The 16,079-nt window shown below is 53.8% G+C and overlaps 1 protein-coding gene across 4 annotated transcripts in view; it reads left to right on the top strand.

Annotated features, from left to right (window-relative positions):
• The window catches only part of FARP2 (FERM, ARH/RhoGEF and pleckstrin domain protein 2), a 104,720-nt gene extending 88,691 nt beyond the window's left edge, over positions 1-16,029 (top strand). For 2 of the 4 annotated variants that reach the window (XM_064286360.1, XM_064286359.1), the window contains exons 18-27: positions 650-887; positions 3,568-3,698; positions 8,426-8,494; positions 8,853-8,942; positions 12,311-12,393; positions 12,869-12,987; positions 13,192-13,355; positions 14,602-14,709; positions 14,911-15,062; positions 15,260-16,029. In XM_064286360.1, the coding sequence (XP_064142430.1) occupies positions 650-887; positions 3,568-3,698; positions 8,426-8,494; positions 8,853-8,942; positions 12,311-12,393; positions 12,869-12,987; positions 13,192-13,355; positions 14,602-14,709; positions 14,911-15,062; positions 15,260-15,398 (1,293 nt within the window). In that variant the 3' untranslated portion in view covers positions 15,399-16,029. Of the gene's footprint in view, positions 1-649; positions 888-3,567; positions 3,699-8,425; positions 8,495-8,852; positions 8,943-12,310; positions 12,394-12,868; positions 12,988-13,191; positions 13,356-14,601; positions 15,063-15,259 lie in introns of all 4 variants that reach the window. The other 2 variants (XM_064286357.1, XM_064286356.1) reach the window with 1 other exon arrangement.
• The last annotated feature ends 50 nt before the right edge of the window (positions 16,030-16,079 follow it).

Raw genomic sequence — 16,079 nt, 5'->3', positions numbered from 1 at the left:
CCACCTTCTGGGAGCCCCGCTTATGTCCCCACCACTCTCTTGGATTTCTGAGCCAGTGGCTAGGAATGATCCCTGACTACCACGGAAGCACTCATGCTAATTGAAGGTGAAACTGCAGACCTGTCTGCTGGCACAGGCATATCACACCACAGGGTCATCTCCCTTCACTCACACAAGCCCCCCGGGAGTCCCAGGCCTCCAGAGGTGAGACGGGCCCAGCTGGCATGCTGCGGCGCTCGGAGCCCGTGCGTGTGCAGACTCTCACCGTGTGGGCAGATGTCAGGAGGAGTTACTTCTTGGCTCCGAGAACTGGGTCCACACCACCCCATAGCCCTGCTCTGAGCAAAGTTGCTCAGCATCTGCTCTGTTTGCATGGGGCTGGGGGAGGGGTTCCAGCCTCAGCATCTCAATCTGTAGATGAGTGAGAGGCCCTGGGTCCCCTCACTTCATGAGAGGGGGTGGGTGCCGCAGTGGGAGCTGTAGAAAAGCCCCCAGCTCCCCACCTGAGTCAGACATGTCTGCCCGCACACTGGGCTATGGTCCTATCCACTGACAAAGTCTCCAGCCCAAGTCTGTGAGATACATGCTGGGAGCCTGTCCACGGGGACTCGTGCCCTCCCACTGACCAGAGCCCCTTGTGCCTCAACAGGGATTCACCGGCTGCTTTCAGAGGCACGATGAGGTGTTGACTGAGCTGGACAAGGCCACCAGGCGCTCAAAGAAGCTGGAGGCTGCATACAAGGACTTCGAGCTCCAGAAAGTCTGCTACCTGCCACTGAACGCCTTCCTGCTCAAGCCCACCCAGCGGCTGGCGCACTACCAGCTGCTGCTGTCCCGGCTGTGCGCGCAGCTCCCGCCTGGCCACCCTGACCTCCCGGACTGCCGTGGTGAGTGGGCTTCCTCGGGAAGGGGCGCCTGGCCCCACACACATGTGGGCCGGAGGGCCCTTAGAAGTTTCTGGTAGTGACGGGTTTTGTCATGTTTGATTTGTGTTAAGTGGACAAGGAAAGCACTCAGGCCTTCTTAACCTACACGTATGACATCTAACTCCAGCGTAGATAGATGTCAGCTGCCATCGAGTCTGCTCCGACTCATGGCAACGTCATGTACAACAAAACCGAAGGTTGCTCAGTCCTGCACCATCTTCACGGTCATTGGTGTGCTCAAGGTCATCGCTGAGGGCGTTGTGTATTTTGAGTGCCTTCTACCTGGGCGGGGGGGTCATCTTCCAGCACTGTATCAGACAGTGTTCTGTTGTGACCCACAAGGTTCTCACTGGCTGATTTTCATAAGTAGATCACCAGGCCTTTCTTCCTGGTCTGTCTTAGTCTGGAAGCTCTGCTGAAACCCATCCACCGTGGCTGACCATGCTGGTGTTTGAAAAGTGGTGGCACAGCTTCCAAGCTACCACAGCACCACAAACCGACAGACAGGCAGGTGGTGGAGTGTAAACATACTGCAGGAAATTGCAGTCCACTGAGGGATTACTACAAGTGAATTGTTAGTTGTCTTTAAAAGAACCAGGTGAGAGCACCTTGAGCATCTCCTCTCCGTCCTCCCACAGCTATGGGGGCACAAGGAAGGTGCTTTCTGACATGCACGCACTGGCATGGACTTCACCATATTGGCAGTTCTCTTCCTTTTCCATGTTTGCTAAAAGGAAAGGACAGAACTGTCAAAACCATCTCCAAGCACTTTCAGGGAAACATGAGTCATCGCAGCACACTTAGGTGTTCCTCATCATCACTAGACCCAAAACCGCTGTGGGGCAGGCTGTGCCCAGACACAGGGAGCCAGGTTCCAGGTGGCCACAGGACCAATAAACAGAAAAAAGATTCAAGTTGTCAAGGATTTCATTTTACTTGGATCCACAATCAACAGCCATGGAAGCAGCAGTCAGGAAATCAGACAGATTGCATTGGGTAAATCTGCTGCAAAGGACCTCTTCAAAGTGTTGAAGAGCAAAGATGTCACCCTGAAGACTAAGGTGTGCCTGACCCAAGCCATGATATTTTCAATTGCCTCATATGCGTGTGAAAGTTGGACAGTGAATAAGGAAGACTGGAGAGGAATTGATGCCTTGGAATTATGGTGTTGGCGAAGAATATTGAATACACCATGGACTGGAAGAAGAAACAAATCAGTCTTGGAAGAATTACAGCCAGAATGCTCCTTAGAAGAGAGGATGGTGAGATTCGGACATGTTATCGGGAGGGATCAGTTCCTGGGGAAGGACATCATGCTTTGTAAAGTAGAGGGTCAGCGAAAAAGAGGCAGACCCTCGACAAGATAGATTGACACAGTGACTGCAACAATGGGCTCAACCGTAATGATCGTGAAGATGGCACAGGACTGGGCAGTGTTTCATCCTGTTGTGTGTAGCGTCGCTGTGAGTCGGAACCGACCCAGCAGCACCTGACAACAACAGAGGCACTTGAGAAGACAGGCTTGGTGATCTGCTTCTGAGAGGTCACAGCCGTGAAAACCCTACGGAGCAGTCCTACTGTGCGCACATGGGGTTACAGTGAGTCGGGGTTGACTGCACGGCAGCTGGTTTGGTTTTCTGGTTAGAGAAGACGGCCTTGCGTTTTCACTTCATCCTTCATCTCAGTTAGGGGTCCCAAGGGCAGGGCCTGGCGCTTCCTAGGGGACAAGGGTGTTAGCTCTAGGAGGGTCGGAGTCTTCAGGTGACATGTCTGGACATGTGTCCAGCTCCCAGCAGCCTCCAGCACTAGCCCAGGCGCGGCGTGAGCGCACAAGGCAGTCTGGCCTCCCACGCAGGCTCTGTGGACGTGCGGCACCAGCGAGCAGGGAGGCACTAGGTGCCATCCATGGTGGAAATGCGGGCGGTCTCTGCGCAGGGACAATCCAGGGGTCCTGGAGGAAGAGGCAGGGTTGGCGGGCCCTGAGGGGAGGCCAGGCTGGGGCAAGGTGGCCTGGAGTGGGGGAAGGGTTGGGGGGAGGGGAGGGAGCTGGGGTGGGGGCTGGAGTTTATGTGCAGCAGTGTTCAGACACCAGGGCCTCCCTATTGCACTCCCTGTTAGGTGACTCCCCTAACCATGTGCTTTGCTCTGATCTTTCTTATCTTCTTGGCACCTCCACTTAGGGCACAGAGCTGGGCTGCCACACGGGCCCTATGACCAGACTTGCCATCAGAGCTGAGTGCTTCTCACAGGGAGGACTCAGCCAGCACAGGGTCAGCCCGCGGCCAGTTCGCAGAGCCTCTGGGGCCAGGCAGGCGGGTGCCTTATGTGCTCAGGCTGGTTTTGTGTTTTCTCTCAGTCCTGTCTTTGCTGTAAGATTCCCTTCTGCTCCTCCTCCATCGAAAGAGAACATTTCAGTTGCAAACTATGTGGCCTTTGAAATGCAGTCAGTGCTTCCTCTGAAGAAGGAATTTTATGGTTACTCATGGACCGCCTTCCTCTTCACCAAGCCTGAGTGCCTTGAGTGGCCAAGTGGCCCTGGTGCACAGCCACGCTACCAGGGGGCAGCCAGTGGCCTGTGAAAGGGTTGATGGGAAGTGTCTCTGAACGAACTGATCCCTGTCACCCTCGGTGTCTCCCACAGATGCGCTGACAGCCACCACAGAGGTGACATCTGGGCTCCAGCATAGCCTCGTCCGCCTGGAAAACCTACAGAAGCTGAGGGAGCTGCAGCGGGACCTGGTCGGCATTGAGGGCCTTGTGGCGCCCAGCAGGGTGAGCACTGTGGGGAGCTCTCTGAGCTGCTTAAGCCAAGTTCTAGTGGAGATGTCACTCTTACGCCAAAAGCGCCATCGTCTTGAGGGTACAACTCAGTGGGATTTAGTCTGTTCACGAGGTTGGCAGCCATCACCACTGTCTGATTCCAGAGCGTTCACATCACCGTAAACAGAAGCCCCCTGCCCATTAGCAGTCACTCCAGGTCCCCTGGCCCCAGCCCTTGATAACCACCAGCCTGCATTCTGTCTCTGTGGATTTACCTATCCTGGACATTTCGTATAACTGGGATGGTATAAAACGTGGTCTTCTGTGACTGACTTCGCTCAGCATAATGTTCTCAAGGTTCGTCCATGTTGTAGCACGTATCAGAACTTCATTTCTCTGTGTGGCTGAGTGATAGTCCGTTGTATGTATATGCCGCATTGTGTTTATCCATCCCTCCGTTGACAGATGTTTGGGTTGTTTCCATCTTTTGGCTTTGGTAAATAGTGCTGCAGTGAACACTGGTGTACGTGTGTCACTTTGACTTGCCTCTTTCATTTCTTTGGGGTGTATACCTAGGAGTGGAATTGCTGGGTCACAAAGTAACTCTACATTTAACCTTTCGAGGAGCGACCAGCTTGTTTTCCAAAAGTGGCTGTACCGTATTACATTCTCACCAGTAATGTACGAGGGTTCCAGTTTCCGCACTGACACTTGCCGCTGTCTTTTTTATTACAGCCATCCTAGTGGGAGTGAAGTCGTAGTGGTTTTGATTTGCATGTCACTGATGACACTGAGTATCACTTCATGTGCTCACTGACCATTTGTATATCTTCTTTGGAGAAATGTCTATTGGAATCCCTTGTCCATTTTTCAGTTGGGGTGTTTCCTTTTTTTTTGTTGAGTTACAGGAATTCTTTACATATTCTGAATGCTACATCCTTATTAAGTATATGATTTGCAAATATCTTCTCCCATTCTGTGGGTTGTCTTTCCAGTTTCTTGATAGTGTTCTTTGAAGCACAGAAGTTTTTAATTTTGATTTAGTCCAGTCTATCTATTTTTTCTTTGATTGTTGGTTCTTTAGGTGTCATATCCAAGAAAGCATTGCCTAATCAGAGTTCCCCCATGCTTCTGTCAGTTTGTTATATTGTGGGGGCTTGCATGTTGCTGTGATGCTGGAAGCTATGCCACTGGTATTCAAGTACCACCAGGGTCACCCATGGAGGACAGGCTTCAGCTGAGCTTCCAGACTAAGACTAGGAAGAAGGACCTGGCAGTCTACTTCTGAAAAGAATTAGTGAAGCAAGAGGTCATTAAAAAGACAGGAAAGAAAGAAGAGACCAAAATGAATATCAGAAGAGACTCTGAAAGTTGCTCTTGAATGTCGAGTAGCTAAATCAAAAGTAAGAAATGATGAAGTAAAAGAACTGAACAGAAGATTTCAAGTGGCAGCTCAAGAAGACAAAGTAAAGTGTTATAATGACACGTGCAAAGAGCTGGAGACAGAAAACCAAAAGGGAAGAACACGCTCAGCATTTCTCAAGCTGAACGAACCGAAGAGAAAATTCAAACCTTGAGTTGCAATATTGGATTCTCCAGGGGAAATATTAAACAACGCAGGAAGCATCAAAAGAAGAAGGAAGGAATACACAGAGTCACTGTACCAAAAAGAATTGGTCGATGTTCAGCCATTTCAGGAGGTGGCATATGACCAGGAACCCATGGTACTGAAGGAAGACGTTCAAGCTGCACCGAAGACTTTGGCAAAAAACAAGGCTCCCGGAACTGACGGAATATCAATTGAGATGTTTCAACAAATGGATGCAGCACTGGAAGTGCCCACCATCTATGCCAAGAAATTTGGAAAACAGCTGCCTGGCCAACTGACTAGAAGACATCCATATTTATGCTTATTCCCAAGAAAGGTGATCCCACTGAATACGGAAGTATATTGAATAGTATCATGAATATCACATGCAAGTAAAATTTTGTTGAAGATCGTTCAAAAGTGACTACAGCAATATATTACAGGGAACTGCCAGAAATTCAAGGCAGATTCAGAAGAGGATGTGGAAACAGGGATATATATCATTACTGATGTCATATGGATCGTGGCTGAAAGCAGAGAATACCAGAAGGATGTTTACCTGTGTTTTATTGACTGTGCAAAGGCATTCGACTGTGTGAATCATAACAAATGATGGATAACATTGCAAAGAATGGGAATTCCAGAACACTGTACGTAGATCAAGAGGCAGTCATTCGAACAGAACAATGGGATACTGCGTGGTTTAAAATCAGGAAAGGTGTGGGCCGGCATTGTATCCTTTCACCATACCTATTCAATGTGTATGCTGAGCAAATAATCTGAGAAGCTGGACTATATGAAGAAGAACAGGGCATCAGGATTGAAGGAAAACTCATTAACAATCTGCGATATGCAGATGACACAACCCTGCTTGCTGAAAGTGAAGAGGACTTGAAGCACTTACTGATGAAGACCGAAGACCACAGCCTTCAGTATGGATGACACCTCAGCAAAAAGAAAACAAGAATCCTCACAACTGGACCAATGAGCAACATCATGATAAATGGAGAAAAGATTGAAGTTGTCAAGGGTTTCATCTTACTTGGATCCACAATCAACAGCCATGGAAGCAGCAGTCAGGAAATCAAAAGATGCATTGCATTGGGTAAATCAGCTGCAAAAGACCTCTTTAAGGTGTTGAAAAGCAAAGATGTCACCTTGAAGACTAAGGTGCACCTGACCCAAGCCACGGTGTTTTCTATCACCTCCTATGCATGCGAAAGCTGGATAATGAATGAGGAAGACCAAAGAAAAATTGATGCCTTTTAATTACGGTGTTTTGGCGAAGAGTATTGAATATACCATGGACTGCCAAAAGAACAAACAAATCTGCCTTGGAAGAAGTACAACTAGAACGCTTCTTAGAAGCAAGGATGGTGAGACTATGTTTCACGTACTTTGGATGTGTTGTCAGGAGGGATCAGTCCCTGAAGAAGGGCATCATGCTTGGTAAAGTAGAGTGTCAGTGAAAAAGAGGAAGACCCTCGACAAGATGGATTGAAACAGTGGCTGCAACAATGGGCTCAAGTATAACAATGATTGTGAGGATTGCGCAGGACAGGGCAGTGTTTCGTTCTGTTGTACATAGGGTCGCTATGACTTGGAACTGACTCAGTGGCACCTAACAACAACAACGGCAATCCAAAGTTTACATGTGTTTTTCTTCTAGGAGAACGTTTACATGTATGTCTTAGCTTTTTTATTTAGGTCATTGATCCATTTTAAGTTATTTTTCGTATATGGTGTGAGGTAGGGGACCAATTTCATTCTTCTGCATGTGGAGGTACAGTTGTCCCAGCACCATTCTTCTCCATTGGATGGGCTTGGCACCTCATCAACAATCAACTGACCGTAGACATATAGGTTTATTTCTGGACTCTGTATTCCACTGATATCTGTCCCTTGAGCTGGTTACTTTCTGTCACCAGTGCCTTTACTTGAGCTGAACATTGTGAACATGAGAAAAGTGTTTTGAGGGTTGCACGAGGTGTTTTTCACTTCTCCATAAGCACACATGTATTCAAGTCTGTGTGTGTAAATCGTGTCTGGATGCTAGCCATGCTGGAAGAAGGTACTGAGAACGCGGGGCCTTCAGATCTGAGACCTCAGGACAGCTCCCCTCTCTGCAGCCCTGGCTATTACTGGATGCTAGTTGACCTGTCTCACCACCCTCTACCCTGGCCACTGGCTCTGGGTGTTGCTGCTGGCAGGCATTCTTGGGGAAAGGGTATGTGCTCCCACAGTGTCGTAGCTGGTGGCCTGAGGAATCGTCACACAAGTGCAGCCACATAGGGAAGTGGTGGTGTGGGTGTGGGGCCAAGGCTCAAATTCCAGCTTCTCCCCACTGCCCTGTGTCCTGGGCAGGTCACGCCACCTCTTGGTGACACCTCTGACCAGCTCAGGCCGGGGCCTGGTATGCAGTAGGTGCTCAGCAGGAGCTGGATCAGAAATCTCCAAAGTTATATCTTTATAACCCAGGACTCCTGTTCTCCCGGAGTTAAACATGCATGTCAGTCAGGAGAGGCAGCACACCAGGTTTCTGAGCAGAGAGGGTTCGCTACAGAGGCTTAGTTGCCAGAGGACTGTAAACCATCAAGAGTGTAAACCACCATAGGGGGACGGCCCTAGGAACACACTGAGGCTTACAGCTCTGGGGGGATCTCTACTTGGGGGCCCTGTGGGCCTGCAATTCCCTCAGTCCCACCCATAGTGTAGGACTTTGGGTCTCAAAGCTTTTGTGGTATTAGGGGTCCTCTTTAAAAATGCCAGTAATGTGGGGACAGCTAGCACCAATGACCTGTTACACTTAGTGGGAACCAGTATCGCTGCCCCCCCATTCTCTAACCTGCTCCTGCCCCCTCCCTAACTGTCACAAAGCTGAACTCAGATGCCATCTTCATGGCTGCCCTTCCAGAAGCTTCTCCTGTTTAACTAGCCTTGCCCTTTGCGTTACATAACACCCCATGATAGGGGGGCATGCCTGATGGTGCTGCCTGTGGGGTGGGGGGGCGAGAGCATCAGGGAGTGGTGCTGAGAGGGCAGGCAGGGAGAAAGGCCAGGAGATGCAGTTGCCTGGGCAGGAGGGTGGTGGCGAGGGGGCTTGTCTGGGATGGCAGAGTGTACCAACGCTGACGTCACCTGCTGTCTTCAGGAATTTATCCGTGAGGGCTGCCTGTGCAAGCTCACCAAGAAGGGGCTACAGCAGCGGATGTTCTTCCTGGTGAGTCTCCACCTTGCCCACGGGAAGCCCAGTCCTGCGGGGGTGCTTCGCTGGGGGCTATACACAACCCCCTTCAGCCACACAGGGAAGCTTGGGCTCCGAGGGCCGCAGTCTGGTCCTGTTAGTGGGTACCAGCGTGGGGTGCCCTGAATGAGGGCGCTGAGGGTCTTCTTGCTGCCAGGCACCAGGGACCTGGAGGCTGGCCAAGTATCACTGGTCGAAGACAAATGAGGGGATGAAATAAAAACCCCTTTTTGTGCTAAAAGTTTCTAGCAAGTCGACCCCTCATCTGACGAGCACCGAGTGGGCCCCTGACTTGTGGTAACATCCACTCAGCAGAGCTTCCTTCTGCCTTCAGTTCTCTGATATGCTGCTGTACACGAGCAGAGGCGTCTCGGGGACCAGCCGCTTCCGGATCCGGGGCCTGCTGCCCCTGCGAGGCATGCTGGTGAGTCAGTCAGCCCGCCAGGTCTTCCTACTAGTTCTCACCCAGGCCACTGCAGTCCCCGCCCTGTGATGCCCCAGCTGCCTGTCGCCAGCTGGCAGATGGACCTCCAGATGGGGCCCTACGGTCAGGACCCTGGGAACCACACGGTGTGAGCTGCGACTGCTGGGCTGGCCTGGCTTCCAGGGCTTTCCAGCCAGCAGAGCCTGCAAGCCCGCTTCTCCAGGGAGAACAATGAGCCTTGAACTCTTAAGATTACAGAGCTTTTACTTCTTTGATTTTATAAAGAAATTTTCTCTTCTGAAATTTCAGTTCTTCGTGACATTGTACATAGTGATATGACACACATGTATGTGCACACATCCATGTACACTCGCACACGCGTGTGCATGTGCTCACATGCACAAACACGTATGTGTGCACATGCACATGACCACACGCATGGACATGCACACATGGACATGACCACCCGCATGCATGTGCTCACGTGCACACAATCGCATGCACACGTGCATGCATACACATGTGCATGTGCCCAAATCGCATGTGTGCACACATGCAGGCACTCAAATGCATGTGCACTCACACACAGTCACACGTGTGCACACACATGCACACGTAAGCACATTCACACGCACACACAGTTTTAAGAGAATGATACAAATGTGATGCCACCAGTGAGGCTGTGGAGTGCATTGTGAGCTGGGGCTCCTGTCTGGCCCGGTCGCTCAGCCCCGTGCTGGGAGCCCCAACACGCCTGTGGTATGGGTTGCCCTGTCATTCCCACTCCAGCGGGGTCCTGTGACATGACCGCCACAGCTGCCGCCTGACAGCCGAGGCTTAACAGAAGGTTTCACAGCACATATGTGGACAGGACTGTCGGGGCCAGTACACAGCTGCAGCCTGGTGGCCACGGGTGAACAAGGCCTCACAGCGCATGCAGGGATGGGACACCCTGGTGGATCGTGCCTATAGCCAGTGAGGTCACTCCAGTGACACTTCTGTGTGACCTCTGGGGAGGGGAAATTCATGGTTTCAGTGTGGTGCCATTTGGTCACCCGATCAAGAGTCCATCTTAGGGTCCCATGAGGCTTTGGTACAGTTGTCCAGGCCAGGAGTTTGAGGTCCCTGCTCTAAGGATGCACTGTGGTCCAGACCTATTGCAGTGACCGCCCCCCCGCCCCCGAGCCTGCCTTCTGCCCAGTGCCCATGCACAAGGGGTCGGGTCTGCCCTTGCTCCACCCATTTGGTGGAGCCTCCTTTTGCTAGGTATGACCCTCTGCTTTGCTTCCTCTTGTCCTTGCCCTCCCGAGCCCTCTGCTTCCCCTACACCGCCTTCTCCTCCAACCACCCCGCTACTCAGCCTTCCCGGCAGCAGGGCCATCAGGCTGGCTAGACGCCCTCATCTGCATCCCTGGACACAGAACCTGCCATGGTTTAGAGCACACTTTGCAAAATGACACTTCCATTGTAGGAGAAAACGGCTGACAGTGTAAATCAGATCACTTGTCACATTTCCACCCAGGAGCGTGTGCTGGGCAGGCAGCCCCCACCAGCCGTTCTCAGCATCCTGTGCACCCACTCATGTGGCCACAGCTGTGACGTGCCCTCTACAAGCTGTTTCTCACCTGTACCTTCTGTTGTGCTTGGTGTGTGTGTGTCAGGACCTCTCTCCACATCCCCTGGGCTCTTTGGCCTTCTGTGGGCGAGTGGGCGGGGTCTTGGAGGTCTCCAGTCCCATCAGAAGACACAGGCCATGCCTGGTTGTTCAGGATTAGAATGATGTCTCTCCGTACACCCCTGATCATGTCCTTGCGGTGAGCCCCACATGTGGACGCATCTGGGCAGAGGTACACGGTCTCCCTGGCACCTGGGTGTGTCCAGTGAACACTGTGGGGCAAGTGGGCTTGACCCTCTCATGCACCCCGATCTGTCCTTCCTCAGGGTTTCCGCCCTGAGAATCAGGCTCACACGGCCCTTACCCACACCAAGGTAGTGGCATCTTTTCCCCAGAACAAGGAGCCCTGATGGCATAGTGGTTAAAGTGCACAGCTGCTAAGCAAAAGGTGGTTCAAAGCCACCAGCTCCTCTGCAGAAGAAAGATGTAGCAGCCTGCTTCCATAAAGATTTACAGCCTTGGAAACCCAATCAGCCAGCTCCGCTCTGCCCTATAGGGTTGCTGTCAACTAGACGGCAGTGGGTTTGGTTTCGGTTTTCCCCAGGACATTCGTGGCTTCCTTTTTCTCACTTGATTGAGTTCCTAGGATTTAACGGATCTCACTAGGTTGGATTTAATGTTTTTTCTCCAACATCTGGTTTCCCCTCTTTATGAATGCTGTCTCCTCACTGATCTCAAATGGGCTGCCCTCGCAGAAGATCTTGTCATCAGCCTTGGGCTCCTCTGCCCGCCGTGGCCCCTGCCTGCCATGGTCTCTGTGGTGTCACTGGAAGGACGCTCTCTGGGTATCCTCCTTTTAGAACACTCTTTGCTGTTTTCATTTAATTCTTCCAGATAAGCTTTGGAATCATCTGGACAAACTCCTTTGCCATTGGGGTTTTCGTTGAAATTGCCTGAAGTTTATGTGTTAGCTGGGGACGCTAGCACCTGACATCTGGATCTCCTTTCCTGCCATTGCTCGTGTTGTCTCAGATTGTCTGCGTCCAGTGTGAAGCTGTGTGGTGGGCTCCACACAGGGTCCCCCTGGGGAGTGACCACTCCGCAGCACCTCTGTAACTGGCTGGGCCTGACCACAGAGGGAGCGATGGTGCCTCTTGGCTTGAGAAAGATGATCCTGAGCTCGTGAAGACCGTTTCCTGCTGTTTCTGAGGGGCTGTCACAAGCAGCATGTTGGGGGCGGTTGGTTTCCCTTGGACTTCACGGTAGGAGGGTCACGTTAGTCAGCTTCCCAACAGTGGACCGTCCTTGCTTTCCCAGAGGAAGCACACTTTCCTGGGGAATAGTTTCCCATATGCACTTTTAGGGGTGATTTGCTATTTCACTTGGGAGTCATTACATCTGACTGCTCATAACTGAGACTAGTCCGCAGAGATTTTTCTTTGATGCTCATGTGGGTAGGTTTTAGGTACCAGGTTTCTAACCTGAGTTGCTCACCTCCCTGTATAATAATGAAAATGCTCAACATTTTTCCTGTGCTTGACTTTCAGCTAATAGTGCTGGACCCGCCGGTGAGTAGCTGGGGCCTCTGCCCACGGCTCGCCTCATGTCCCCCATATCGCCCCTTCCTAGCGCCACACAGCCTCGGGCAGCGCCGGGCCCCCCTAGTGCCCCAGTACCACTCCCAGTGACCCCGTGCTGTGCTCCAGGTGGGTGCAGCCATGCTCAGCCCAGCGTCTGCCCCGTCTCTCCACAGGTGGAGGAGAGTGAGAACGAGTGGTCAGTCCCCCACTGCTTCACCATCTACTCAGCCCAGAAAACAATCGTGGTGGCAGCCAGGTAAGGCTTTCGCCACTGGGTGTGAGCAGGCCCTGGGGGCACAGGCCGGGCTCCCCTCCTAGCTCCTCAGTTCCCCAAGTCAGGAGGATACCTCAGAGCATTGTAGGGGAAGTGGCCCCTCAGACACTGCTTCAGAGCGATGAGGTCGAAAGAGCCACCTCCAGTCGGGTGTGAGCTGGCCTGCTAGCCGCTGGGAGAATGCTCACATGGGATGCAGCCTCAGCAGGCCCCTGAGGGCCCATCTGCACAGGCTCCAGCCCTTCTGCACCAGCCAGGCAGGGTTCTCCTCCCAGCCTCGGCACCCCCCAGAGCTCACACAGGCGTTGGGCCCCAATGCAGCTGCTCTCAGCGCCCCAGGCTCAGCAGCTGCCTTCCTGGGTGCTGTTCCAGCTGTGGACACCTAGCAGAGGGGCAGCGAGGCCCCAGGGGCTGTTACGAGCAGTCTCTGACCGTTCTCCCCCTCCCCACCCCTCAGCACCCACCTGGAGATGGAGAAGTGGCTGGGCGACCTCAACACCGCAATTGAGGCAGACAAGAAAGGCGGCACCCCAGCCCTACCGCTTCCGGCCAGCCCGGTGTGTGCTTGCACCCCCGGTGAGTGGCACTGAGGGGGCTTTTGTGGACATCATCTCTTTAGTAAGTCAGGCCACACTGGGCAGGGTGGAGAGTGGTCCCAAGCCATCGCTGGTAGCACGCTGCCAGCCTGGGCACACCCTGAGGGGCCTCTGCAGGGTGCCCATAGTAAGGGGCATCTGCCCGGGCCTGCCCACTTGTGGTGACGCACCCGACTCCCCCCAGGACCTTCTGATGAGGCGTCCCCTGAGCAGGAGTCAGAAGACGATGCTCAGGGTGCCCGCAGCTCCCTGGAGGGGCCCGGCCAGCACCGCAGCAACACCACACTGCACGTGTGCTGGTACCGCAATACGAGCGTGTCCAGGGCCGACCTCAGCGCTGCCGTCGAGGTACACGTGCTGCCTGGCCCCTCACTCGCTTCCCCCAGACCCTGGGCCCTCCAAGGCCTCACCCTTTTGCTGTTTCTCCGGAACTTTCTCTGCACCCTTTGCTGGCCAGGGCAGGGTCTAACCCAGTCACCATGTGTCCCAGAGCCTGGCCTGTCCTCTCTGGTACCTGGCTGTGGCCAGGTGGACACACCTGGAGAGGAGCCTGGCATCTCCCCTCTGGTACCTGGCTGTGGCCAGGTGGACACACCTGGGAGCCCCAGTGTCTCCCACCCCGTGATCTGACGGGGCACCCGCAGCATCCATGCCCCTGTGAGCCGAATGGGCGTCCGAGCACCAGAGCCTCTTCTCACCACAGAGCACTCGCGAGTCGCCGAGCCCTGTGGCAGGTCTGTTTGCAAGCGTGGAGACTGCAGGCCTGATGGACAGGGCCCGCCTGCCCTCCCTGGATCCTAACGCCCTGCACTCTCCTGGTCCCCCAGACAGAAAACCAGTTCTGTTACGATTGAGTTGATTCTGACACACAGTGACCCTATATGACAGGGTAGAATGCCTCATGGGGTCCCGAGGAGCGCCTGGAGGATTCCAACTGCCAGCCTTTTGCTTAGCAGCTGTAGCGCTTAACCACTATGCCACCAGGGTTTCCTGGCCCACCAGAGGGTGCGCCGTGCCCAACCCACCCGTCCTCCCCTTCCCTGCCATGTGTGTGGACTTGACTTTAAACCCGGATGAGTGCGTGGAAGACTTCAGCTGTGTCGTTTAGTCCAGATTTGTAACCCTGGTGGTGTAGTGGTTAAGAGCTATGGCTGCTAAAGAAGAGGTCAGCAGTTCGAATCCACTAGGCATTCCCTGGAAATGCGACGGGGCAGTACTGTTCTGTCCTATAGAGCTGCTATGGGTCGTAATCAACTCGGCTGTAACAAGTTTGGTTTTTTTATCAGGTGTTCAGAGCCCTGGTGGCACAGTGGTTAAGAGCTATAGCTGCTAACCAAAAGATAGGCAGTTTAAATCTGCCAGGCACTCCTTGGAAGCTCTATGGGGCAGTTCTACTCTGACCTAAAGGGTTGCTATGAGTCGGAATCGACTCGATGGCAACAGGTTTGGCTGGTTTATCAAGCTGTAAAATCTCACTGAGCCCAGGAAGCTGACAAGGGAGCTGCTGCCCAGTGGCAGAAGGCGGGCTAAGCACAGGCTGGGCGGTGGGGACGGGGGCGGGCTGAGGCCGTGTGCTTTGACGCTTCACCTGCAGAACCAGCTTTCAGGATACCTGCTGAGAAAGTTCAAAAACAGCAGCGGCTGGCAGAAGCTCTGGGTGGTCTTCACCAACTTCTGCTTGTTCTTCTACAAGACACATCAGGTACGGGCGCCGGCAGAACACCCCAGTTCCCGTCCTTTTCCAGCATCTGGTCCTGAGATGCCATCTCACCACTTCCTTCTCCTGCTCCTGGTGCTGCTGTGGAGCCCCTCCCCCTGCTGCCTTGTGGGGACCTGGGGGGAGGGGCAGGGTGGCCTGCACCCCCGCCCTCTGGAACCCCGTGCCTGCCATCCTGTCCTGCAGGACGACTACCCCCTGGCCAGCCTCCCACTGCTGGGCTACAGCGTGAGCGTCCCTGGGGAGGCCGATGGCATCCACAAGGACCATGTCTTCAAGTTGCAGTTCAAGTCGCACGTCTACTTCTTCCGTGCGGAGAGCAAGTACACGTTCGAGAGGTAACTCCTGGCAGCACCCCGCCCCTGTGTTCTCCTTGTCCCGAGTCACCAGCCCCAGGAAAGGCTGAGACATGCTTCCGGGGCCTCCCAGTGACCCGTTCTGTTCCCTGCACCCACTTCCAGATCACCCTTGGGGTGGTTCTTTTGCTTCCAAAGCCACTTCTCAGGTGAGCGTCCTGATGGCCCCTCTCCTCCAGGTGGATGGAGGTGATCTCAAAGGCTGGCAGCACATCTGGGAGGGCTCCTTGTGGGCCGAGCCCTGCATGGGGCTGCCATCCGGAGGCAGAAGCAGCATCGGGGAACAGGAGTGAAGGCTTGTCAGGTGCCCAGTGGTGACACGGGGGACAGCTGCCAAGGAGTGGGGCAGGGCTAGCGTGTCTCCAGGGCAGGGGGTGAGGAAACATCTGCCGGCCCCCAACGATCCCTCGCCACCCATCACCAGCAGCCTCCACACACTGTCCCATCCACACCAGTGACTCCAGGAAGCAGACGGTCCTCTCAGCCCACCTGCAGCACCAGGATGGCGTGGGATGCACAGGCCCTGGCTTAGGGCGGCAGGCCCCCCAACCCTCTCGACCTTCAGGGTGGCTGAGCAGGTAGCACCACGTCAGGACGGGGGCACTGCCCCACCCCCAACATTGCTGCTCCCTCCCTGCAGACTGTCAGACTGGGTCTCCTGGGTCCCTGGGATCAGCTGAGAGCCTGTGATTCCATGGCTGAGCCTGGTCAGGATGGGCACGGGGGACCGGAAGCCTGGACACAACCTAGGCCGTCGCCAGCTGCCTGAGGCTGGCCGGAAGTCTCTTGGTCCTAAACCAGCTCTGGAAAGCAGGGACCAAAGCCCTGTGACCAGGCATGGTAGACACCCTTAATTTATTGGTACCCAATCGTTAACAAGCGACATGGGTGCACAATCCTCTCTGTTCAAGCTAAATGTGTGTGGTTAAAATAAAAACCATCTCCAACAGGCCTGCATAGCGTCCCTGTGTTCACCCCTCGAGGTGCCGTGCGCACTTC

The sequence above is a fragment of the Loxodonta africana genome, chromosome 6 (genome assembly GCF_030014295.1).
Source record: "Loxodonta africana isolate mLoxAfr1 chromosome 6, mLoxAfr1.hap2, whole genome shotgun sequence".
NCBI lineage: Eukaryota > Metazoa > Chordata > Mammalia > Proboscidea > Elephantidae > Loxodonta > Loxodonta africana.
The sequence above is the reverse complement of the archived record's forward strand: the minus strand, read 5'-3'. Positions and strand labels throughout refer to the sequence as shown.